The 26,304-nt window shown below is 40.6% G+C and overlaps 1 protein-coding gene across 11 annotated transcripts in view; it reads right to left on the bottom strand.

The window, feature by feature from the left end:
* KLHL29 (kelch like family member 29) overlaps positions 1-26,304 on the bottom strand; it is a 415,168-nt gene that overhangs the window by 66,654 nt on the left and 322,210 nt on the right. For all 11 annotated transcript variants that reach the window (XM_025149101.3, XM_015285050.4, XM_015285051.4 and 8 more), the window contains 2 exons: positions 17,455-17,593; positions 1,700-1,899 (listed from right to left, as the gene is read on the bottom strand). In XM_025149101.3, the coding sequence (XP_025004869.1) occupies positions 1,700-1,899; positions 17,455-17,593 (339 nt within the window). The remainder of the gene's footprint in view (positions 1-1,699; positions 1,900-17,454; positions 17,594-26,304) is intronic.

Raw genomic sequence — 26,304 nt, 5'->3', positions numbered from 1 at the left:
CATTGATTTAGTGAAATAAATGTATTTTGTTTTTGTGGTTGAAGCGTTAGAGACAGTGCAACTTAAACACATCTCCTCTTCCAAGAAAGGCCATAAGATCTCATAATGAAAAGCGGTGAAGAGAAGCTGGGGGAAAGCAATGCTACATCCAGAGCCCTCACTCAAACTGCACAACCAACACAGCGGAATTGCAAAGTATAGTTTTCATTTTGCCATTATCCACACATTTGAGAACAGACGTAGAAATGGGACATAAAAAAAATGGAAAGAAGAAGGGAATACAATAGCATACATTCTTTACTGAATGCCTGCAGTGGTACCAGCCTGGTCACACCACTAATCTTGCCAGCAGGCCAGATTAGCAGTGAGAATTAACACTGTAGACAACAGGACTCATTTGAGGTTTTTTTTTGTTTGTTTGTTTGTTTTTTTTAATGTGTGACATTTTCTTAAGTTTCATCTTTCACATGCTGCAATTTGTGTCTATTTTTAGCAAAAATTGACTAGGAAGAACCTGTGGGTCATGTGGGTTGAAGATAAATTTGGAATTCAAATAGAATGACGTCTCCCACGCCAGGCGAGGGGTTGAGGGACTGTAGAAACCAGATGTCAAAAAACATATGTATTGGAATGTGGACATGAGAAGTAAGTCATATAAGATAAAGCTCTCTTTTTTCTTTCTTTTTTTTTTGTGTCAATAAGTTTGTGTTAATCAATAATTTATAAATGATTACTGTATTGTTAAGTGAAATTATAGCCATGTTATTAAGGCAGTGGCATGTGATACAGGAATTTGGACCAATGTGATTTTCAGTTGAGTTCCACCTCTGGTTCCTGTTCTGCCATGACAGAAATGGGGCTGGCTGGTTCCAATATGGACCAGTAAAGCTCACTAAACTGATCTGGTAACACTGGATGGTTTTGAAATGTGTGTGCTGGAAGATACATGGCAATGCAAGAGCAGAATGACATGGTACTGTGGATTAGAAGAATGGGCTTCACATGGGATCATTGGAAATGGACAGAGGGACTGGCATGAGGTTATTCCATACACTCACTGGGACAAACACTTGTCACGCACATAGGGTACAACAGTTACCAGAGAAGAGCAGACGAATCATTCATTCCTATCCACTATTTGTAAGGATATGCATGCATCAGACCTTCTCTCTATATGAAAGAGCAAATCCTGCAAACATTCAACCTGCAGTAGTTCAATCAGACTTTGTTTACAAGAACACTGGAAGGATTTTCTCACGGATGCAAGAAAATTGAAGATCCTGACTCCTCTCTGGGACTCTCCCTCCAACTTCAACATTGTTTGACAGGCGCAACACCCAACATTTGCTGTCATAGTTATAAACAACTTGTGTATTATAGTCAGGTATCCATACAGAGATCAGTGTCTGTGAAACAAGATGTCACCATGGTACCAATCATAAAACAAGATTCAACAGAAGAGCCTATCCAAGATGTGAAAGCTATTGTCACTCATACAACAGGCTATACTTCTCCAGATTATCTTCCATAATCCAATTTGTCGGCATTCAATCCTCAACCCAAATAAATCATGGTTGCTGTTTTTTATTAATTACATTTAACTCTTTCCTAATTATTATCTCTTAAGAGTTAAAAGAAAGTCTTACAAACCTTAAAGTGAAGTAAACCTTAAAACCTCACTAGATGAAATGATTCTTACCTAGAAACGAAACGCAGACTTTACAGAAAGTGTGAAACTGGAACTTGCTGGCAGCTTCCAGGAGAGTTTTTGCATTGGCTGAATCTATGATCAAAGAACCTGTATAAACAAACTCCAGGAGTAATTCCAGGACATCCGCAGTGAGGTTGGACATGGCCAATTCCAGCTTCTCCCCGCTTCTGCTACTGTCTCTTGGTGACCTGGTAACAGCAGACAATGAAATTACGAACATTACGCCATCCCCATTTTGTTGGCATTTAGATTAGTGAGGGCTAGAAAATTGCTCTGCACCTCATTATATTTCTCCTCTTTTTTTTTTTTTTTTTTTGTTTACGGAACCGAGGAATATGAATTTTAAAATAACTGAACTTAAAACTTTAACTGGATCTGAAAGAGAAGAGTCTTAAAGCAAGTCTTAGAAAAATCTGCTTATTGCTACTCTGCATTTTCATGCAAAAACAGTTGCAAAAGAAAAGGAAAGGAAAGGAAAGAAAGAAAAACGAATGAGCCAACATTAATGAAAATGAGGAACAGGATTAGCTTTCAAAGGGAAACAATACATTTTAACATCTCGGTTAACATCTCATCTTCTGTGCATAATATAACTGTTAAGGAAAAAAGCCTCTCCAATTTCAAGAGAAAAGGTCATCTAGTTTTTCAGGAATCCAGTACTGAAATAATTTTAAATGTCATGTCCATTTAAAGATACATTTAAAGACCTTTTCATCAGAAATAACAATAATAAATATTAATTTCTACTTAGCTTGAACTTCTCTGTACGTTATATTGAAGTGTATATATCACAGATAGGATATGCATTAACAAATAGTCATATAAATCGATACACTTATTCTAAAAATCTATTGTTCCCTTTAGGCACTAAAAAAAGGAAGCCCTTCATGGCAATTGCTTTGAAAACTGAATACAAGACAAGATAGACAGACAAAATGGTTAGAGCAAAGTAGGGAGAGGGGGGAAAACAACAACCAGCTCTGCCACAGGAAGCCAGCAGCCATCCTCTAGGAGTTTCATGACTGTGGCCTACGGTTTTTCCTGCATGAAGTGCTGAACAATTTGGGAAATCAAAGTATCTCCTGCATTTGAAGTGTGGATTAGTGCTTGTGAAATTATTGGACAAAAAGAAAATTATACTGAATTAAAGTAAGGGCCCAGTTCTTAATGCATGGTTGGCTGATGTGTCTGCAACACTAAAGACAGGTTACACCTGAAAGACAAAAGTGATAATAAATTTTGTCACATCAAGGAAGGGAGGGGAAATCTGTTGGAGTAAGAAAATAAATTCTTTTAATGGTTAGGACCATCCAGCACCTTCTCAAAGAAACATGAACTTCTCCTAGTCACTGGACAGTCAACGTCTGCTCGCTCCAATTCTGCTAGAGTACTTGCAAAAGCCATTGCACGAACAACACAAAACCAGCATACGATTCTGCACGACTTACACAGACTGGCCAAAGCATCACTATTCACAGGCAACGCCAGCTTGAAGCATGAACAAGTGCACTACCAACCTCCTGGATTCACAAAGCTGCCTAGAAAGGTGATGGTCAGACCTCAACTACTATGTAGACCAAAAATAAGTAGCATACTAGCTTCAGTTTTATTCCCTCATACAAAAATTATGAATTTGCCACCCCCATCACCCCACTCCATCCAATATATAATTTTGGGAAATGCTTAAAACATTCAGTGGATGCATTGTGACTGATCTCCCATTGACTAGTACTGTTCGAGTCAAGCACACTGCTGTGGTTCATGTGAATCTTTACAGGACCAGAGCTTTAAAGATTTCTTTTTTTTTTCCTACTGACAGAACTTACATGGTATCCATTGTCACAATGGGACAGCAGCAAGCAGTACTTAAATTCTGTATGCTTCTCTAAGGTAATGAACAGCAGTTACTCCCATTCACAAAAGAAAACTGAGGCAAAGAAAAGTACTTGCCTATGATCACAGAGAAAGTTAGGGGCAAAGCAAAGAAGTAAATGCCATTTTTTAATTCTAAACCATGGGTTGGTTAGATCCTACTCCACACGCAGATGGTTAAGAATGACCATGTTACCTGTGGCATCCCTACAGGCAGAGATGTGAGTGCTACCCTGAGTCCTTATGGTTTATCACACCGCAGTATTCCTTCTGAACTGTTGCATATGAATTCAATTTTGCACTCAAGGCAGAAAACCTCAGGTGTGAAAACAGAAGAGTCACCGTTTCCTCGATCCTCAAGAGGATGTCACAAAATATTATTTTTTCCTTCGCACGCTCAGACAGCAATAACATTTGTTGTATCTGATTTATCTCCAGTTGTGCACACATCCGCTGCTGCACCCTGGGCTATCAAGATGCCTCCTGGTACCAATGTAATTCTTGCTGAATTGCTTCCAGAAGTGCTTAGTACCTGACAGTGAGTTCACATTCAGGTGGGCTCGTTAATAAGGACATTGCTTAAAATTTAAGTGAGACTTGGAGGGATCCAGAAAGAGACAGAATCGGGCTCTTGGCACTGCGGGAAGCCCCTCTGTAAGCAATTATTTATTTAATGCCACTAATTGCACCGTGCTGGCGATGGTTGTGTGAAGGTCTACGTGTGACCCTGTGACAGCTGCCCAGGGAGCTGTGAGCTCTCCCCCAGAGCAGAGTTGAGGAGGCACAAAGGAAAAGATGATGTGACACCCATGCTAGCACAGACACGTACCGATGCGAGCAACAACTGCAAGCTGCTATTTTTCAGAATAATTAAGTAATAATCTCTTTTACTTTGTAATATACCAAGCAATAAACTGCTGCTGCTGCAATTGATTAAATGCCAAAGAAAAGCTAAGGTGTTTAATCAATCACTAGAGCCACTTACGGCAAATATAATACAAAGCTACAGAGATTATTGATATTACACAATGAGCCAGAAATGGGAAAGAAAATTATCCCTATTCCTTCCTTGATGATGGCTGGCATGTGCTATCCGAGCAGTGAGCACCCCAGTGTCGTGGCCCTGCTGGAGCAAATGGGAATCTGCTGGGAGCCGGTTGGGCTCAGCAGCACAGGATGGAGAATGGGGTGGGAGTGGGTTGAAGCAAGTTTTGATGGATCCAAAACGAGTTTTTGAAGGAACAGAAGAAAATAGTGTGTGGAAACAGGCTGATGTGACTGATGTGGGAAATAGATTCCAGAAATTCATCTTCTACAACAATTTCAGTGAAGCAGCTTGCAGAATCCCCTTTCCAAGCCTGCCCAGAGCTTGTGAAGCTTTCTGTATTCCTGGTTTTCATTTGTATTAGAATATCATAGAAACATTAAGGTTTGGAAAGAGCACTAAGATCATCTAGTCCAACCATCAACCCATCCATATCAATATGCTTTCAACAGCTACACTTCATATATCTGCAATGTATCCTCAGTTACTGTGAAGGAACTGCAGTGAATGACAAAACTGCATTACAAGAACAGATTTTAGCCTTGTAATACCAAACACAGTTGATTGGGGAAAATATGTATGAAAGCAGTGCTCCAAATATCTGATCTTGTCTCACATCAGGAGTTTTGTCAGTAACATCAGTAGCAGCAAACAATTAGAAAAGTCCCTCTTAGAAATGCCAGCCCTGAGAACATCATTGACTTCCTGCCCTAAGAGCTGTGAAAAGCTATAGTTCCTCTTGGCAGAGCTATATTGCTGTTCCTGCCCGCCAGGCAAAAACAGTGGGCATTTTGGATAGCCCACCTGCTCAGTGCTTCCATCTCGCTTGAAGTCAGGCAATGTACACTTACACGGACATCACCAAACGTGGCACAAGCTGCTATTTGCCCTGCGAACTCTGAAGTTTAAATAGAATGATGTCATTTTATTGGCCCTGTAATCATTGCTCATATTATAAAGGTCACACATTTCATGCTGTGGCAGAAAATCAATAACTCTCCCAACAGCCTCTGGGGGAAAAAGTTGTGCTTCTGAAGAATAATATATAATAAACAATTTTAGTCCTATCTTTATCACTGCTGTAATCTTTGAGAACGGCGACAGTAAAAATCTGGCAAAGGCTGATATATAAACTCATTAAAATTAGGAAGTGATTTAGAACAGGACTTTTAAAAGATTAATCTTGGGCTAAACAGCAAAGAGGTTTGTTTAGGTCTACATTTAAACAAGCCACGAGAGCTCCTTAACAGCTTAATTTTATGGTAGCTGTTGGGGAATTCTTTCAGATTTACAAATCATGTGTTTCTCCAGCAAGGTGACAGACCTGAGCAATGTGCAAGCAGAACTGAACCAACAGATAAGCAGGAAGCACATATATACCCTCAGTGGATAAGAGGGGGGCTGCAGAAAAATATTTTGTATTGTCTGGAATAATTAGGTCTGACAAAATAAAGGCAAGGCTTTGAACATGCTCTGGCTGTCTATCCTTCAATTTAATTACTTAAAGTAAAGGTGAAAGAGACACAGGGTGCCTTTTAAAGCAGAAGGTGGCTCAAATTCTTTCAAATAACAGAATAAAATTGGTGTCCCTTTCTGTTAACTGATGTATACAAAAGAGCTCTAGTGTCTAAATACTGGTAGCAACAGCAACAAAAACAACCCGAAAACCTCACCTGCAAGATTGGAGTGTATCTGACCACAAGTGTGAGTAGAGAGCTTTACATTTTTGGTATTCGTTTGTCCTTCAAAATCATTTCCATACAAGTAATACAGAAAGACAAGATTCAGCACTGGTGTTCTCAAGCTAAGTAGGGGATGCAAGTGAGCTTTCTGCACCTTGAGTTATAAATACAGGTGTACGTATGCCTTCTCACTGCATTATTTGTATCAACACATTCACTTCGCGGAGCTTCTGTGTGATTTGGTTCAAAGCATTTAATAGTGAGATGCTTTGAGTTGCAAAGCTGAATTTAGAGCCTGGCTAAAGCAGCTGTGTAAGTGAAACATTGCGAGTGCATCCATTTGTCAACTTATGGTCAACGCTATCATCCCTGATTTGGGCTTCCCTCATGGGTTGGACATGCTGCCTTCAGCCAGATCCCAACATGACTGACTAACCGTTTGGCTACAGCCTCACTCCATTTTAGATGAAAAGCAAAGAGCTACCTTTCCCCGGTGCAGATGCCAGCCAACTCTCTGTTTACAAGCTACAGTCACAACGTCAAAACAAATTCTGGATGTTCAAAATGGAGCCATCTGCACAGGATAAACATGAAAAATGTGAAACGTTTTATGTAAATGTACATTACTGACTAGGAACAGTTGGTTCAACTTCCTCCCAGACTGCCTTGCTGGGAACAGGAGGCCTGACACAGTTTGTGACACCTATTTACATCGGAAGCCATATGACTCACTGTGCTGTGGGCTAAAAGGTATGATGTAGATGCTACTGACATAAATGATTATCTTGTAAAATAAAGGCACTCTCAGAATTACGACTGCTGAAGCTAAGAGCGAGTGGCACATAGGACTTGGTGAGTGCCTTTTGCTTTCTCCCTCCCCATGGCCCATCAGCTTGCAGGGAGCCTGCCACCATTATCTGCTGCTTACTGCAGGAAATCATATAATCACACAATGATTTGGGTTGGAAGTGACATTTAAGCTCACGTAGTTCCCTGCTGTCGGCAGGGACACCTCCCTCTTGACCAGGTTGCTCACAGCCCCATCCAGCCTGGCCTGGATTGCTTCCAGAGAGGGGCCATCCACAGCCTCAGTGGGCAACCTGTTCCCAAATCAGACTAGTCCTGGAAATCCAATTGAAGAAACAATGGTATCTCTGACTATAATCATCATCACAGAATGGCTTAGGTTGGAAGTGACCTTGAAGATCATCTAGTTCCAATCCTCCATTCTATTTCTTAGGATCTCATACAGCCCAGGAATCACAATAACCTCCACAAAAAGCACAAGGTTTAGCTAATAATAGCACTCTACAGGACTGCCAGCACACACGCAGGAGCTCCAGCTCCATCCCAATATGTGCTTCTGAGGCACATATTTTGGGGTTGGTCTCACCCTGCATGGGGCAAAGCAGTGTCCTGGCCTGGCAGCTGCCTGTTGGCCTCATCATCTTGTGTGCTCCCAGAATCTGCCCCATCAGCTTGACACCCTGATCCTGCTAGCTTCCTTTCATAATTGGAAACATCAACGTTTACCCTACATTAATTGTGTCTCCATTCCACTGGAGCAAAATATTTGCTACCAGGATAGGGGGAAAAAAAAATCAAATTAGATTGTTTTGTTCCCTCTCCAGTGTTTTGGTCTATAGAAAACAGGAAATCCAAGATTTTTATGTAAGATGAAACACTTAAATGAAGGGAAGCTTCTTCTTTTTATCTTGGTCAAATTATTTTGATTACTGAAAAAGGACTCCAGGCTGGGACAGGCAGCTTCTCTTGAGGCTTAAGAGTCTGTTAGCTATGTGCTCATTAAAAACTCCTGTTCAAGTCTATACAATTTAGACAGAGTATCTTGTTTACTGTGCAACACAACCCTTAAAGCATTGAAATTCCAGGCAAAGAGTGCCGTGTTGTTGCATCTTAACTGTCCACTACTTGACTTTTCATCGTCTGAGTTATTAAATGGTTCAAAACCCACATGTCTATTTATCTTGGGAGATAAAACAAGAAATTTAGTTATATTCTAGCCAGCCTTCAGCTACGGACAGAACCGACAAGCCACTCTACATGGAAAGCAGTATTTCATACTGAGGAGCTTGATTTATCCTAATTACGGGCTCATGAAATATAAAAGCAGCATTGCACAAACAGACCCACATGCATTCCCACAACACACACCCTGAGATGCATGTGCACACGGTGCACAGAGGTTATTTACTGAGTTGTTCAAGTTTATGCAGCTGCAAGGTAATCCATCATGTAAATGATGACAGGAAGGGACATTTATAGAGCAACATCATTGCAATATGTATGTCATAAGGCACTGAATGTTCTATTAAACAGGATTTTTAAAAAATAAATTACACCCCAGCATTGCTTCTCCCTTGGAATTATTTTATCAGCTCAGAATGTATTAACTTGCAAATCTCTGCCTTCGTTATACTACCTTGTAGAGAAATACTATCTTTGAGCCTCAGCCTCTATCCATCTGTCTCATGAGAGAAGAAAACATATACTGTAATGGCGCTATTGTACGATTATGATAAAGAACTAGTAAAATCACAAGATTAAATAAATTACACTGTTTAAACACAGGCTTGCCAATTTGTCACGAAAATTTACCTGACCGACAAATCAATTTGCTCACTTTTTACCGCGATGTTGATACAAATAACGCTCCTCGTTCCAGGCAAACAAAATTTGGCAAGACTGGTTTAACTTATTAGGGTCAAATGCTGCCTGCTTGCACCTGCTCTATCAGAGGGAAATGAGAAAAATGAATGGCTGCGAGCTGGGGCACGCAGCAGCCTTCCGCTAATTCACCATCCCACAAATGATCATTACAAACCAAGTCGAGCAATGGGATTATCAGCAAATGCTTTTGTTCACAAACAACACGGCCAGAATAAAACAAAACTAACAAAAGAGCCGTGTCTCATCTATACCCTTAATGCTATTCAAAGAGGGAATGCAGTCTAATTGCCGGGTAAAGCCTGATTCTAAAGTAGCGGGATCAGTGGCAGGCTACAGCGTTGGGATCACAGTCTGAGGCAGAAATCTGCCTCCCTGCTGAGATTTAAGAAAGAAGATGACAAGTTTCAAGATGCTGGCTTAAGCAAGTGAATGAACAAGCGAACAGCAAGTGCCCTTGGAAGAACAGCATTCCATGACCTAGACTTCTGCTAGGGACTGAGAATGCGCCGACTCCCATAAGATGGAGAAGGGAAAAACCAGGCCAATTCATTACCAGCATGGGCCCTAAAGATGCTTGTAAGTACTTCAGGCTGCCTAATTCAGCAAACACTTGGCAAAATGGCCTGAGCTACTGTTTCTGAAAGGTAAATAAAAGATGCAAACAGGTTTTTGTAGTTTACATGGGAAGATTTAAAACAAAATGACAGAATGAAAATTTATTCTCATCTAGCTTAAAGCTCACCCCCTTAACCAACCCAAATCTGATTTGTTTTAATGATATTTATTACATCATCGAAAAACAGCTTAGCAGAGAGCTGGCATTATGCAGCTAATAAATCTGTTTCTTAGGAATGTGGTGAAATTTATACAAGTAATTATCTAGGTAAGTCTATCCAAGTCTTTCTCATCATTGCAATGTCTAGAGGGAAAACAATAATAAAATAATGATAACCACAATTATTACTTATTACTAATACAACGATTATGGTAGTGCCCAAAGATCCCAATCACCATTTCAGTAATTAGAACTCATTTTGTCACGCAATGGTTCTTTGTCACTCAGCTACAGGCTGTTTCTATGGTGCACATGTAGAAGCAGACTGTGCTTTGGACGTCGATAAAAGGTAATTGCATCGCATCATAACACCTACAGCCATGGGATACGTGGAAAGGGAACGTTGCTCTTCCACTGACAGTGCTGGCTGAAGAGATGGGGATTGTAGTCTTTACCTGGGTAACCAGTGATAGGATGAGAGGTAATGGCTTTAAGTTGAACCAGGGGAGGTTCAGGTTGGATATTTGGAAACATTTCTGCTTGGAAAGAGTGGTGATGCAGTGGCACAGCTGCCCAGGGAGGTGGTGGGGTCACCGTTCCTGGAGGTGTTCAAGGAACGTGGAGATGTGGCACTGAAGGACATGGTCAGTGGGCATGGGTTGACAGTTGGACTCAATGACTTTAGAGGCCTTTTCCAACATTAATGATTCTGTGATTCAGACCATGCCTGTGCCCCTGCTGAACTCTCAGTGCACCGAAGCCCACTGCTGTGCAAGCAAGAAGACAGGATCATAATCTGATATGCTCATAACCTGGTCATATTAATTCAATTTCATTACCCCAATCCAGCAGTGGCTAATCCTTGATGATTTAAATAAAAGAAAATGAACTGCTGATCCCTGGTGTGACCTGATAGCATGCTGAAGTCAGAGATTTGATTACTTTTGTTTTCAGGCAAGGTATGCTTTTGGAAGCTACCTAAAGTGACAGGTTTCAAGAACATAGCTCTACCTCCTGCGCTATGGAAGTCTTTTTCCTTGTCTTTGATCTACTTAGCTTAAACTGGACCTTGTTAGATAACTGTTCCCTTTCACCTCTAAATTTCAACACAGTCAAGCCTAACAGGGATGCGAGATGTAAGTAAACACAGGTGGGTCGCACGCACCAGCATCTTACAAGCAGTTGCATGACAGCTGCATGGCTGCAGATGGGTCTAGCCCAAGCAAGAGAGGTGGTTAGTCTGTCATTCCTTGGATAACATTCACAGGATTTGTAGTTGTGTCTGGAAATTATGTGAGTGAGGAGCCCACACTACAGTAAATAGAGATGCTGTCAGCGTGGGAGAGGAGCGAGAGGTTAAGTGATTCTGCACAGTGTCTTGGTGAGCTACAGCCATTATGAGGCAGAAGCTTCACTTCTGTATGGTACTTCCAGGCTTGAAAAGGAGCCCTCCTGTCCTCCTCACTTGGGATTCTCTTCTGAGCAGGGCACGTGGATCCGTCCCACCTGGCAGACCAGCATCCAGCCCAAGCCACTTGCCCTCCATGCTCAGGGCTGGAAACTGTTGGGCTGCAATTCCTTAGCACTGCTGAATATTTGTAAGCTGCAGTTCATTTACGTAGAAGCCCATGCATTTTTGCTTGATGAAAACATGTTTTCCAAGGCCCGACAGCTGCAAAATTTGAAACCCAGCAGGCAGCTGTGACACGCGGGTGTGAGTGTGGCTCATGGAAAGGGGGGCACAGAAAGCAGAAGGCTCTTTTCCCTGCCAGGACTGCACAGTAATTATCAGTTCCTTGTTTAAGAGAAAATGTCGTCCATAGCATAATTCAAGCCAGCACCCAGGCAGTAAAAGGAAGAAGAATATTTTATACTCCCATGCAACCTCCCATTCCCATAGACTCCTTTAAATGATTTAACAGAAACCACTGGCGCTCCGTCTACGTACGCTATACCTCTCCTGGCATCTGACACAACATCATATTTTTAACTCCCTATATCTCCATTTCCAAAGAAATGTTATAATTTGTTTCCACATTCATTCTGCTCTACGGTGGAGCTGAAGCGTGCAGATGTAGAAACGCTGCCTTCCCCTCTCCTGGAGCTAAAAGCAGGGTTCTTAATAAGCAGGAAAACATGAAGGGGTCACCAAGAGTAGATTTTTCTTTCATCTGTTATTTCTCATTTTGGGCTTTTTACAACGTAAACACAAACCAGACAGTCTGTTTTCCAGACACCTAAATGCTTTGCAGTTTTGTCAGACTGTTTCAGATGGATAGCGGCAGGTTTCTCTGTCTTGCATCCAAATGCTGCCTTTCCTCACAACGGTGTAAAATGCAGAATGACATCTCTGTCTTCAGCGTAGGTGTGAAGTAAAAGGAATTTGGTCCTTTCACCTTAAATGCTTTATGCCTCCCGCCTTCCTGCTCTGCCTCCAAGCCCTAAGAGTACATACAGCCCTATTTTAGAAAGAAATACTTGCAAAAAGAAGCAAGGTATTGTGGAAAAGCAATTTGGCCACGAACTCACTGGCTCTGCTCCTTAGGAAAAGAAGGATGAACACAGCTTTGCCAGATCACACTGCATCAAAAATGTTTGCTTTGTGACTGAAGCTCTTTGTGTATGTGACTTACTGCTCTGTGCTACTGGAATTTAGGCAGCCAGTATGACTGCAAGATTAGAAAGCATCGTTAAAAGGATACCTTGAAAAGATAAAGCTTATGAGGCGGGAGCTGCGTATCTTTAGTAACTGACCACAGAGAAATAAAACTAAAGTCTGCTTATAAAAGCCAGCCTTTTGGCCAATAAAAGGCTTTCATATCAAGTACTTCCAATTATTAATGTCATATTTGGTAGAGGTTCCAGCATTTTGGCTTGGATTAAGGGGAAGAAAACAGTAAATTGAACTGTTCCGGTCTAGCTCTCTTTGTTACAGAAATATCAGACATTCCATTTATCCAGCAGCTGTACTTGTCCCAAACACAGATGGAAAAAACACTGCCTCCTAATAGGATTTTCCATTCCTTCCTTCCTCACAGGACACATGTACCTTCCACCCATTTCTTCTATGGCAGATAGAAGGACACAGAACTTGTTCCTCTCCTCTCCCAAACCAAGGAGCTGTAGCTACAGCATTGGCTTAAATAAGAAAATCTGAAAGAGGGGCATGCAGATATGGAACTTTTCTCTCTTTATTTTCCTCTCTCTATATACGCATATGTATTTGGCATCCAGACAAACACTATTTCTGGAAGGAAAAGATCATGTGCTTTAGTCAACTACGATTTAGGTGTCTAATCAAAGTTGGCTGACTGGACTTTCACTCTGGGCAATGAAAAATGAGCACTTTCAGAAGGTTATGTATACTATGCTATATCATAAGGTGGGATAAATTGCCTTCTGGACATTCCTGTCTTCTCTTATAACTGCAGAAGAAGGCCAGACAACCAGATCAAGCCAAACCCCTTAAGTAAGCAGCATAACACCCTCCATGAATTTTTGGTCTAATTAAATTACCTTGTCTCTTCCATAATTAACAGTAATGAAGGAAGGTCTCTTCCTTCATATCCTATCTTAGTTGCCTATTTCGTAGAAAACTGACTTGCCTCTTGTAGAGTCCCATCTCCTCTTCTGAAGGCAACAGCAAGAAGTGAGACGGTGAGTACAGACTAAACCTTCCTCAGGGGCCAACTTCAGGCTTAAATATTGGTGGGCTAACAGCTAGAAGCAACCACCTCTAATTGCTCCTGACGGAACTCTTATCTGCCCACATATGGGTACCTGAACCACCAGATGAAACTTTTTCTTATAGCCACCCGGGTACCTTCCTTCCTTGTTTGTACTAGAAATGAGACCTTTGCTTTGAGAAGGCTGAGTTCTTAAACACCCAAAACACAGGTGTTTGTTAATTAGAGGGCTAACAGACAGACTGGAAGCAACTGTGGTTGGTGATGCACTCAAAACACATAACATGGTATTTAGAGCTCAGATCCCCATTCCAGCTGCTATTCATCATCCACTTTCCCCTAAAGTCCCAGTCTTGTATAGGTCAGAGTCAGAAGAAGCTGATTAACCACCTGATTATCCTACACACAGATGAAATACATCAACTTCTCTTTGTGCTCTATGGCCGAAGGAGAAAGCAGTAAGGCCATAAGTACTCAACCTCATTCCTATTATAAAGTAAAGTAGGCACAAACATTCACAAATATTCAGAGAAAGATTAAACTTCAAAAAATAGTTGTATGAAGAGGACTAACACTCCTCAAACTGCATAAAACTGTTCTTGACTCTTGAAGTTATTGCAGTATATCCTGCTATAGGAGCAGCCTTGAGCATGCACCCATCTCCACGTGCCCCCATCTGTCCTCTGTACCTCTGTTTTTTTTTCTGCAGTGAAGTGCAGCACACATCAGGAACATTTCACACCTGCTGTTCCTAATACCTAGTTTTTTTTTAGGATGACTTTGCACTGGAAAAGGCTAAGAGTGTTTTATATGATCTGCTGCTGCTGGAAGGAAGAAGAACATTGGGTCCTGGTTTAGGGTTGAGTGCTGTGCAACTCCTAGAGGGGACTGGTTAACCCATTTCCAACATTACAGTGCTGAGCTTAGACTGAGGACCGGTTCAAAAGGGCCATGCTCATCTGTTAGAAGATAAATCACATGGGAGAACAACTTTTCTGGATTAGGACCAGAATATGAGAAGTAAGGGATCTCAAGGTGCATTCTCACTGTCAAATTTATTTCATAAATAATAAATTTGGAGTTGTTTTGGTCAATCAAATCTAGTTCCCCACAGGGCACACTGAAAACAATGTATTTTTTCCCTATTAATACCACAACTCATCCTTGTCAAATGGTCTTGCTATTGGGCATGTAACTCTCATTCTATTCTGCTTTTTGTCTATGTTTTGTTTTTTAAGGAGGGGATAATTGATCTTAGTTGGTTTTGAACATTTCATTTTTATTCTTTTGAGACACCAATTGCTATTCTACTGTCAGATACCAAGTACAACACACAGCGGAATCGATGGCAGAACATGAGGTTAACAGTAACTAGCCCATGGCAAAGAACAGCTAAAGTAAATACTCTAAAAATGTATATATTTTTTTTCTGCATCTTTATATGGATGCACAGAGCATCTTCATGAATAGATCATCTTCCCACTGAAGTTTCTGCTAACCTACTGGTGCCTCCAGTTGGAATGGCTTCAGAGTTTAACCCTAGTACACACTGATTGAAATGGCTTTTATATTTAACGTAGAGAGATCTCATTTACTCTTCAAGAAAAAATGCCATTTCTTGTTTTTATTTCTATAATAATACAAAGAGTGCAATATAAATCACGTTAAGCCTTAAGTGCCATCTCAAGGGAGCTACTAATAAATATCAGGAGAGGATTCTAGACATGCTGCATTTACAAACATACTGACTCTGCGAACTATGATGATTTTAGATTATTAAGGGCATGATCCTAAAAAGTACTGATTGTCTCTTTCAATGAAGGACTTTCATTGACTTTCTGGGGTTTCTAAAAGGACTAAGCTCTACACCGCAAACATCCTCCAGAAAGCAAGTCTTCAGAAATTCCCTTCTGTACTCCTAAGTTTATTGTCTTGCAAAGACACATTTGATCAATTTACAGGTGAATATTTATTTTTCTCACCTGACATTTCTGCAAACTCAACCAGACACCAAGCTGGATTTTTCCCTATTCAAGCATCATCATCAGTAATAAAGGTATTTTTGCCTTGGATACACCTGTGCAACTCCATTAGCCTTCATCAAGGTTACATGTGTACAACTGAGATTATACTCGTACATGGAAGGTAATTGGGATGGAGAGACCTGACTGTGGGCACAAATCGACCTCTGCAGTACTTATTCCTGATGATGATGTGAAAGAAAGCAAAAAAATGGTGAGGTTGGCAAATGGGCTAAACCTCTTGCTATTTTTTTCCTGCATCAGGTGTGAGCTTTGTGTGAAAAACCTACGAACGAGAATGCTGAAATCTTGGATTTTGCTCGTATAGTCTCTTCTCAGAGAATCTAATTAATTTTTGTTTGTTTGTTTGTTTTAAATGAACGCATACCAAAACAGCATTCAATGTAAAGTATATCCCCATTTGGTAAAGAAATAATACAGCAGCAGTGTTTCTCTAAAAATAGATGCTGCCTGGTGACTTATGCACACAAGCAGATGTCTTTGCAGCAAAATGCAGATGACAGACTTTGGCCAGTCAGTTTTTATATTTCTCTAAGTTGATTCTAAGAAGATCTTCATTCCCTCCAGACTCTACACCTTGTCACCCTAAAAGCATATTCTCCAGACTTTACTATTAAATGATAATGAGCAGACAGAGAGAAAGGACAGGAGAGATCTGTCGTAGCTACAGCTAGCAATCATTAGATTTACAGAGGGGAAAAGACATGCTTCCTAGGCCAACATATTTTTTATGAATAATTGATAAGGCAGTCAGCACAGTTATATCATAGAAGTGTAATATATATCCATAATTATAAAACCAGCTTTGTGCAAAAGGACATGATACACTGAAAGGAGATACCAGCCAATATGCCATCCTGAAATAAAATACAGTCACTATTGTGTTAGTTGGCGAAATTTAAATACAGGATTTGAAGCAAGCAAAATGTTCTTTAATCCCATTTTTTAGCACAGTCCAGGCTCAGTCTGCTCAGGAAAATACTGCAAGGCAAAATCAGCAGCTGCATTAATTTGCTGATGATTGAGAGAAAAATGAAAGTTATCCTCATGGCTTTTTTTTTCTCCCTACTTGCTACTCTAACTTACTAATAATACGAGAGCACCAATTTATTCCTATGCAAGTATATGAAGCATACAAATTGCAAAATCAATGTAATGGAAAAAAAAAGATTATCATGCACTGTTTAGAATCAATCAGCTAGAAACAGAGGGGGGAAAATGTGAAGGCGGAGACCTGATGTTTAGAAAATGTACGTATCGCACCTACCCTGAGCTGAGTGTTTGTGGCAAACAACTACGCTTCGCCTAATATGCAGACTGAGCTATATTTTGACCAGAAAAAAGAAGGCTTATTTCCAATCTTTTCTACAGAGAAATTCATCAGTTGTTTTTAATTCTTTCAAAAATCCCCGGATAATAAAAATATCAATCCCTTTGCCCGTAAAAGGCATGCAAAAGCATGTTAACAAAGATTTCAGGGTGAAGGGATCGAGCTCATCAAAATCCTTTATTAGCACGACGTCTCAGCATCGTTCCCCAGAATGCTGACAGCTCAGCGTAGCTTGAAGGATAAACTTTTGTCAGATGTGACGGACTCCCTTGAAAGCATGGACAGCGACAGTGTTTAGTCGGAGCCTATCAGCAGATCAGCTATTGAATCGCTATTAGCAGATCAGTTTAAATCTTAGATCTCTCAATGGTAGAACACTCTCTTCGGCCAAAACAGGCCTCTACCGATCAGAAATAATTACACTGTATGAGTCAGATGTGTAACAAATGGATCTGAGTCTCAGTTTGGAAATACATTCAGAGGAAGTGGAAAGAATGGCTACTGGCTCTGTGACAGGAGATTCAATCTTCATAAACCTGCAAGAGAGGGGAGGAAAAAAAAGCGACACAAATGCGCCCTACAAAAGAACAGAGCAGATCACAGCTGGAAGGAAGGCAAACCTTTTAATCAGGTCCTTGAAATACAAGCTGCAGGAAGCTAGAACATTTTGGTGGACTTCAAACTCTTTGCCTTCAACAATAATTTTCAGGTCTGTAAACTCTTTCGCTCTGCGTTGCTGGTTCAACTCCTTCAACATTTCTGCAGAACAGAGAAGACAGACAGTGCCAGGGTTCCCATTAAGAGTTTTTTTATTTTTACTTTTTACTTTTCAATTTTTTTTCTTTCTTTTCTTTTTTTTTTCTTTTTTCTTTTTTTTTGTAAAGAAGTAGAGAAACAGGAAATAACTGATATTTTTGTTGGTAAGATTGGCTCAACACAGACAGTCAGAAGTTACAAACGTAACATATTAAAAAAAAAAAAAAAGAAAAAGAAAAAGCAGGAACCAGTAGGTCTAAACAACAGAAACATATAGAGAAAAAAAAGCAAAAACAATCCTAAATTTGGAAGGGTTAAAACGAAAACAAAATATTTAAGCATCAGCAAATCAGAAACACAGAGAATGCAATACCACAGAAAAGTTAAAATAATTTGTTATAATAAAAATCAAGAGCTAATGAATTTCTATCCAAATGCAAATAAGCTTTGAATGTACTAGAATAATATTAGTAAAAATATGGTATTATGATGTAATACGAACTGGATATGGGTCAAAATAATAAAACCACAAGACCTGCAAAAATAACGTAGCCTTAACATAGTAAAATTGTGTTAAGCCTCTCAGTTAACAGAGTAAAATCATACTTATAAATAATATATAGATTAAAGTGCATACAAAATTAAATGAATTATCAATACATCTTGGAATATACCTCAGCTCTATAGATTACTATATATATATATCATAATTAGTTTAAAAGCATCCTTATGATAAAAAATAATCTCATGCAGAGAATGAATTACTGCCTTTTGTAGTAATTCCCATTTTTTGCACTCCAAGGATTTTTTACCATGGCAGCATTTTTATTTTTTAGCCTTCAATGGCTTCATTTACGGCAACAATCAACTTTCACACATCATGAAAGAATTGTAATGATTAAAATAACCTATGAAAGTGTTTCCATCCTGCAATAAAGCACCTACCTTGCTTGACGCCTCCTTTTATAAAGCCTAGTGGTACTAACGGAATGGAATGATAGCATGCCACATCTTCACGTGTGGGTGTGAACTGCTGAGCCATCTACATGTTTCATAAACCAGTTGGACTTTTAAGGGTAAGCCTTCCCTCCAACTTTGTGGGCCAAAGTGGCTATCAAGATGAATAATATACTTTTCACCTAGGCAATAGTCTGGCTGTTCAAAAGCTGGTGATCAAGATGATAAAAGAGCTGATTTTAAATACTAAAGGATTTTGGTTTTATTTTGTTTGCAATAGGTCAAGGTTCTCATTTTCTCACTGTAACACCCTAAGCACATCCTTCTTCAGACAGATCTGTAAATCAACATTCCTTTACATGGAGTCCGAAGTTAAAAGGAGCTGGCGTATGTAACTAGAATTAAGTTCAAAGCCACTGTGTCAGGCTTGGGCACTGTGCTGCCAAAGCATTGCCAAATGGCCTTATGAAATAGGGACACAAATAATCTTTGTGCTCTCCTGTCCCCCAGTGAAACTCCACAAGAGAGAAGCACCAGCGGTTAAACAACACGAAAACACACAAATATACAACTGTTGCATTGAAACAAATAGAAGTTCTCCCAAGCCCCAACATCTCTGGTGCACATTTTTCAGGCCTAAGTAAATAAATGTCACCTTGCACATTTATGTCTATTTAATGGAAACACAGTAGTGTCTGAAAGGCTAATTATTCTGTACTGAAATGGGTCAGTGCTCTCCAGAGAGCAAGCAGATCATTAGAGAGGGCACGGAAATAACAGCAGGTTGTGTCAGATCTATAATAGAGGAAAATAAACCACTCTGTCCTGTGGGTGCTATAGTAGGGGCTATTTTTAAGGAATTTATCTAAGCTGGAGCACAACGATGCAGGCCTCAGTGAAGGACCATGGATACTCTGGGTGTTTTGCCTGATTTAGGGCCCAAGTGACTAGCTTTTGGTTTCATAGGAACTGCATTATGTGTTTTCTTTGTTGCTGTCCTGCTTTCAGCTGGGACAGAGTTGATTATACCTCCTTAGTGTCTGATACAATGCTACGTTTTAGCTTTAGGAGAAAAACAACGTTGATAACACACCAACATTTTAGTTGCTGTGCTACCTGTTGGATTGGGCTGCATATTTTTTAGTGGATTGTGGAGTTCCTCTTCATGTACAGATGACTCTTTTTTTCCTTGGCCCACTTTCCCACTTTCGTTTGGAGGAACTACATTTTCCCCTGGGCCAACTTGCTACCATTTCACGCCTTAAAGACAGTTACTTTCCCCTCTGAACTTTCTGACAGTCTCTCATATCCTCTACTTAATTTCACTTCTGTTTTCTGTCATTCCCTCTTCAAATTTGCCCACCTACTGTCCTCCACCCACGACAATAGCATTTTTCCTATGTTCCCCTTCAAGCTCCTTCTCTTTAGTATCTGTGGCAGTTCTTTACAATCTTCCCTGCAGAAGTCTTTCAAGACAAAGGTTCCAACCTAGACTAAGTCACTCAAGTTCAAGATTACACTTACACAAGAGGTCAGCCTCCATCTCACCTCATTCCATTTCCTCCTTTTAAAGCTGATGATCAATTACTTTTCAAAGACACAACTGTATAGCAACTACACAAATGGATCCTGTGCTCTGGGAGAAAAGACGAAATAGGGTTTAGCTTCATTCTGAATGGGCTGGGTTTTTTTGGAGGTGGGCTCAGGGTGAGCAAGTGGTACAGACCATCCTTGACATCAAGACTGTGGCCAAGATGACTGAATAATGAGACCCAAAGTTCAGCCTCTCAGTGATGGAACCTCTCTGTGCTATCTGCCATACTGTGTAAGCTGATTGGAACATCTAAATCCTCAGACAGCTCCCCAGGTAACAGACTCATTACTTGGACTTTGCTGAGCACCCTTTAATTACATCCAGTCCTGCAGTTCCTGGTCCCAGTTTCTATCTACGTACTTTCCACACTCCAGTGTGTTTTACGCCACATGCATTCATTAAAGGATGCAAAGCACAAAACACAGGTCTGGAACAGCTGTGCCATTTGGCTCGTAAGAAAGAAATCAGAACAAGCCCTAATCAGAATCTGGAGCTCCCTTTTCCCATTTGGAGGACCTAATTCCTTCCTTTGCCCTGGACTTGCCATGCTGCCCTCGACAGAGAGCTGACTACACAAAGTCTTGTGTTTATTGCAGCTCAGTTTCTGAACCATAAAGAGAAGAGGCAGGTGGAGAGGAGAAGGAAGTCAGGAGACTGCATTGATTCATCGATCTTCCAAGCCGAGGCCCCTTTGTATTGCTAAATAACTAGCAGGCATTAGTATTGGACACAAGGTTATATCAGAACGGGCCCTCATTCTCAGAGTGTTTGTAATGCTCACACTGTGCTTAGCCAGGCATTAATGATTTATGAGGGCTCAGGATGAGCTGCAAAACAAATTTTTTTTCACCAGGTAATAATGCCTGCCGATGAGTTGTAAAAGGAGAAACAACACAGTGCAGTCCTGGCAGTGAAAAACGATCCCAACCATCTCCTGCTAGTCTTTCTTCTGGGCTCCTCCTCATTTCTAGCTTTTTCTCCAAAGCATGGAATTCCCTGAAAGACTCAGAAGGGGATGTGCTGGGTATTTCTTATTGTTTATTTTACTCCCCTGGTCTATTTGTTTGTACAGAGCTTTTACTGTTCATCTGCTTTTTTTTTTTTCTCATTTGATTTCTTTTTTTAAAACAGATACAGATAAAAATGGAGTGTAATGACTGTTACGGATATCAGTAGAGTGGGCACTTGTGTTCTTTCTTTCCAGAACGTCACAGGAAATACCCACACATCCATAGTAAGGAAGGAATAGGAAAGAATCCTTCCTCCTCCCAGGTTCATACATGCTTTGGATCTCAGAAACCAAGCCAGTTTTTTCTGTCTTCTCCATCACTGCTGATGCTCAATCATTCTCAAAGGCTAGCTGAATGTTTTCCTCATAAAGAAGTATATAATAGGCACCAGCATGTTATTCCATAATTATAAGAGGCATATTGCTGACGAACCTGAAAGGGACTTGACCTGAAACCTGCAGCTGAACATCTCTGTGGAGCTTAAGAAAGGAAGCACTCACCATATTGCCATTTCAGCCTTCATTTCATTGCCTGGGGGCATTTAAACATAATTATATTGAGAGTCCCAGAGACAACATAGGTCAGGAAGTACAAGTGACTTTCCTCAGGTCACTAACGGAGAAGGAAGAGCTCAGATGCTTTGATTCCTGGTCCCCAGCTCCACCCACTGCACTCCATTTTCTTCCTCTTAATTAATGGACAAATTATAACTGAAGAGTCCATAAGCCTTGGATCATATGTAGGACCAAGAACAAATGCGTAATTGTATAGATCAAGTAATGGGAACAGAAATGATATAGTAAATCTTATTTTTTTTAATTACTTATGATCGGATGTAAAAATGAAAAAGGAACTTATTCCCCAAGTTTATTTATTCTGCATTTCATGCACTTTGGAGACTGGATGCCCAAAGATTCCAATGCACATTCCTGTGGCACAGTAGAAGCTCTCAAGTTCCTTTCCACTTTTAATGAAAAACTTTTTATTTCAGCTTAGATTCAGACAGATGAGGTTTACAGGGAGGACAGCAAGCAAGAGCTAAAATATATAGAACTTTGAAACACGGAAGAATGCTTCTTACAAGTAGTGTTTATAACAAGTTCTTGGGAAAAAAACAACCCTATTATAAAACTGCAAAGGGTAATTGGTGAAACACCACTAATTATTCCTGAGAAGAACATGCAAGTGACCAGTGCTTACCCATGCTTTCATGATTGGTATAGAAAATGTGTGTGGGGGGGGGGGGGGGAGGGGGGGGGGGGCAAGAAAAGTTACCCAAAAGAAAATCCAATTACTTTCTTGCCTTAACAACTAGGGAGATTAATTCCCAAGGTTATGCCCTAGTTATGAAAAAGAAGCATTTTAACCATTCAGTGCCAACACTGCAAACACTTCCACATTTTGATAGATGGTGGTAGAGTGTTTTAAAAGCCACAAGAAATTAAGTTATGAAGCAAAATATCTAGCTGTCAAATGGGAGTTATGAGTCAAGGGAAAGCGCGTACCATAGTGAACCTGCCTTATTGAACAACACAAGAACTCATGATTCTCTAGTCATTTTCAAAAGTTTCTCCTCCTCACTACAACACCCAAAGCCTAATGTGTGCCAAAATTAGATGCTCCATTTATCCTTGCTATGTAGCTTGAAGCAGCTGCAGAGAGGCAGTAACCAAATGCCTCGTTGCATTGTCAGGCCAGTTCGATAGGGTTACACGTTTGCACTTGGCTTTGCAGCAGCTGAAGCTGTTGCCTGCTCCACTGAGGCATCTTGACACTGCAAACTCAGCCACCAGTGATCAAGATCCTTTTGAGACTCCAGGGATTATTGGGCAGGGACTCAATTGTTTCCTGGTTGACAAATATCTTATTGGTTAAATTATACTCAGTGTGAAGACAAGCACACATCTCTGGAAAAGAGCTTTAAACTTGGGACCGAGAACAAGATATAAGTCCCTTATTTTATTATTATTATTTTTAATCTGAAAGGGAATAGTAATAGAGAAAAAGGGGAATCATAAAATCATGAAGGTTGGAAAAGACCTCCAAGATCATCTAGTTCAAACATCCACCTATCACCAATGTTGCCCACTAAAACAATGTTCCTTAGGACCATATTTACATGTTTCTTGAACACCTTCAGGGATAGTGACTCAACCACCTCTCTGGGCAGCCTGTTCCAGCCTTCCAGACCACTCTTTTGGAGAAGTTTATGCTAACATCCAACCTGAACCTCCCCTGAAGCCAGGTGGGAATCAAATGAAGACGTCTCAGATACTACCCTATCATCTTGAGTTTCCTTCCTAAACGCTAAAGATTGCATGTCTTCTCCCCTGGGATTACTAAGGGAGGTTAGATAACCTCAGAAGAACCACTCATTTATTTTTTCACAGAAGGTGAGAAGTAACCTGTTACAGATAAATACTTTCCCCCCCTTTTTTTTTCCAATTGAACTCAACTGCAATTGAACTCTGTCAAGGGCAGAAGGTGACGTGGCACAACAAAGCTGTGACTCCCCTGCATAGGGTCATCTATCTTAGAGATGGGGGAGCTGATGAATGGGGGAGCTCTTTCACCCTGCATTGTGATGAAGTGCAAAGACAGACAGTGACTTGGCTCTGTCGTCCTCTCCCAGTCCCTCCTGATTATGGGGTTTTCTCAGGATGCCAGCCTCCTCCAAAGGCACCCAAAAGCAATTGACTGCTTGTGGTTGTCTCCTGAACATGATGCGTTCTGAAGCCCTTAAGGCAGATGAAATAATGAACTGGTAAGTGCTTAACATGGACATCAGGAGCACTAGAACCCCAAGCAATGCAATCCCAACTGCACTCCCTGTGAAGATAGGACATAGGCTGATAAACAGGTATCACTGCTGGTACAGCTACACCAACCCTGAAATAAGACTACAAGAGCCATCTTCTGATGGGTTTTGTTGGCACAGAAATGTGAAATGCAAGGCATGACTTTTTTCTACTCCAGAAACAGCCATGGCAGCAGGACTTCATAGCGTAGACCAACCTGTCTGCATTTTAGTCTTACTGACACTATCGCACACCTGTGCTACGAAAGAAAACAGTAACAGATGCTGGGAAAATATTTTAAATTCCATACTGAACGGCACATATGAGGCTGCATATGATAATTCTGCTCAAAGGATTGTTGGCAGTGAGGCGCCCTGCTGGGCTAAATAATTTTTCATTGTTCACGTTGGCAAACTTTTCACACCGTATTGCAACGAGAAAGGGTCATCAAAGTCAGCTGCAGTGTTTACTCACTTGAGGAGGACAACTACAACTCTATGTGTAAATGGAGCCGTTATAAATGTACTACAAACTTAGGGAAGTCACAGCATCGTGTTTTAAAAACAATTTTCAGGCTATTATCATCACTAGAATTGACATTAGAAGGTGCCTCAAGGATGTCTTCACACATTACAGAGTTGATATTTCCAATGTTAGACCACAGAACTATTTCAACGCATTTTCGGTTTATATTGAGTTGGATGACACCCCCAATTTCTTGAAGATCTACTTTAAATGCAACATTGGAGAGATTCTGACACCAGAGCTTGCGCATAAAAATGACCAAAAAGAGTAAGTTTGGGGTCTGGAATGCTCTTGGTGTTCTGATTTATAAGGTGAACACTTCTACGATACCCATGCCCGCTAATTTATAATCATACAGGGTTACAAATGCAACACTGAGCATGTGTGAGTGGCTTTGAAAATGAACTGCGTTTACTCTACATATCTGGATGCACAGGAAGAATGAGGAAAAAAAAATAATGGGGACAATCAGGTTTGTTTCCCACCACAGACTGCGATCCATGCAAGCAGAAGCAGCAAGACCAAATGATCCAGCACAAAGGCACCCAATGACATGCTGAGATGAAGATGGAGCTTCCTGTAACAAGATCTGCTGTTTTTTTTCAGGATTCACCTCTGATCAAATATAAAGTTGGCTGCAGCCTGTTCTATATTGGCCTGTTCTATATTGGCCAAGGCAACAAACCCCAGAGGCTCCCAGCAAATTGCCAGCCTGGCCCCCTGTTCCGTATATAACATGCCACTATTTCAGTTAGTGCTGTAACTTGATTTCCAGGCAGACAATAATTTTCTCTGGAGACAAAATAAGAGGGAGAGAGACAGACAGAAAGAGAATGAAAAAGAAAACCCTGTGAGTGCTGGAAACACAGAATAGCCCAGATTCAAAGAGAAATTTAGTTCTGATTGTTTTATTTACCAGCAGACAGCCCTGAATATCAATACATGCTTAATGGATGGCCTAAATATTTATTACTATTTGATTTGGGCTGGATTCAGTATTACCCTAATTGCTTGTAGCAGAAGACTAGCAGATAGCTTTTAGACCTTTTTGATCTCTTTATGTAGTGCAAGGCATTAGCTAAATGTTTCCTCATTTTGAAGGCTTTGAACAAGAAGCACCCATCTGTGAAACCAACAGCGTAATCAAGGCAGCCGACATGTCAGCAGCAGTCAGGGGCTGACCAGTGCTGGTGGTGGAAGAACAAAAGCTGTGTGTTGTGTGCTACCAGCAATCAGGGGTGTACGTACAGCAGGCAAACACAACGCTCCTTTCCCCACATAAGAAAAGAAGCTGGCTTTCTTAAAATAAATCAGTGATGCACTCAATACAGATTGCAGACATTAGCGAGGAGTAAGACAATAAACACAACTGTAAGGCACAGCACCTGACAATCAAGGACTTCAAAGCTCTTAACATACATTAATTAAATAGTACGTCTGACCTCTGCGCATTGCAAAGGCAGTGCTGCCTGTTTCAATTGAGTAGGGCTTATTTTTTCTTATATGTTTATAATTAACACAATTCTTTGAAATATGCCCATCTCTCCTGATCAGTGGTTACACACTTATCCAGTATTCCACGCTACTGCAGTACATAGATACCCAATGAAAGCAAATAATGAAAGCACAAATCTTTGGTACAGGGATCCCACCCTCTGAAGAGATATTATACATCATCTAAAGATAATAAAGTAGTAAATCTAAGCATCCACTCAGTGGATGGCTTAGTATTGGGTGTATGTTATGCACTGGGTTAAATGCATGTGACAGCATCTCCTGGTCTAGTGGGCATCTCATACATAGAGAAGTGCTCTTTCATACAGACTGTGC

Source organism: Gallus gallus, chromosome 3, assembly GCF_016699485.2.
Source record: "Gallus gallus isolate bGalGal1 chromosome 3, bGalGal1.mat.broiler.GRCg7b, whole genome shotgun sequence".
Lineage (NCBI taxonomy): Eukaryota > Metazoa > Chordata > Aves > Galliformes > Phasianidae > Gallus > Gallus gallus.
This window is presented reverse-complemented; position numbering and strand designations above follow the sequence as displayed.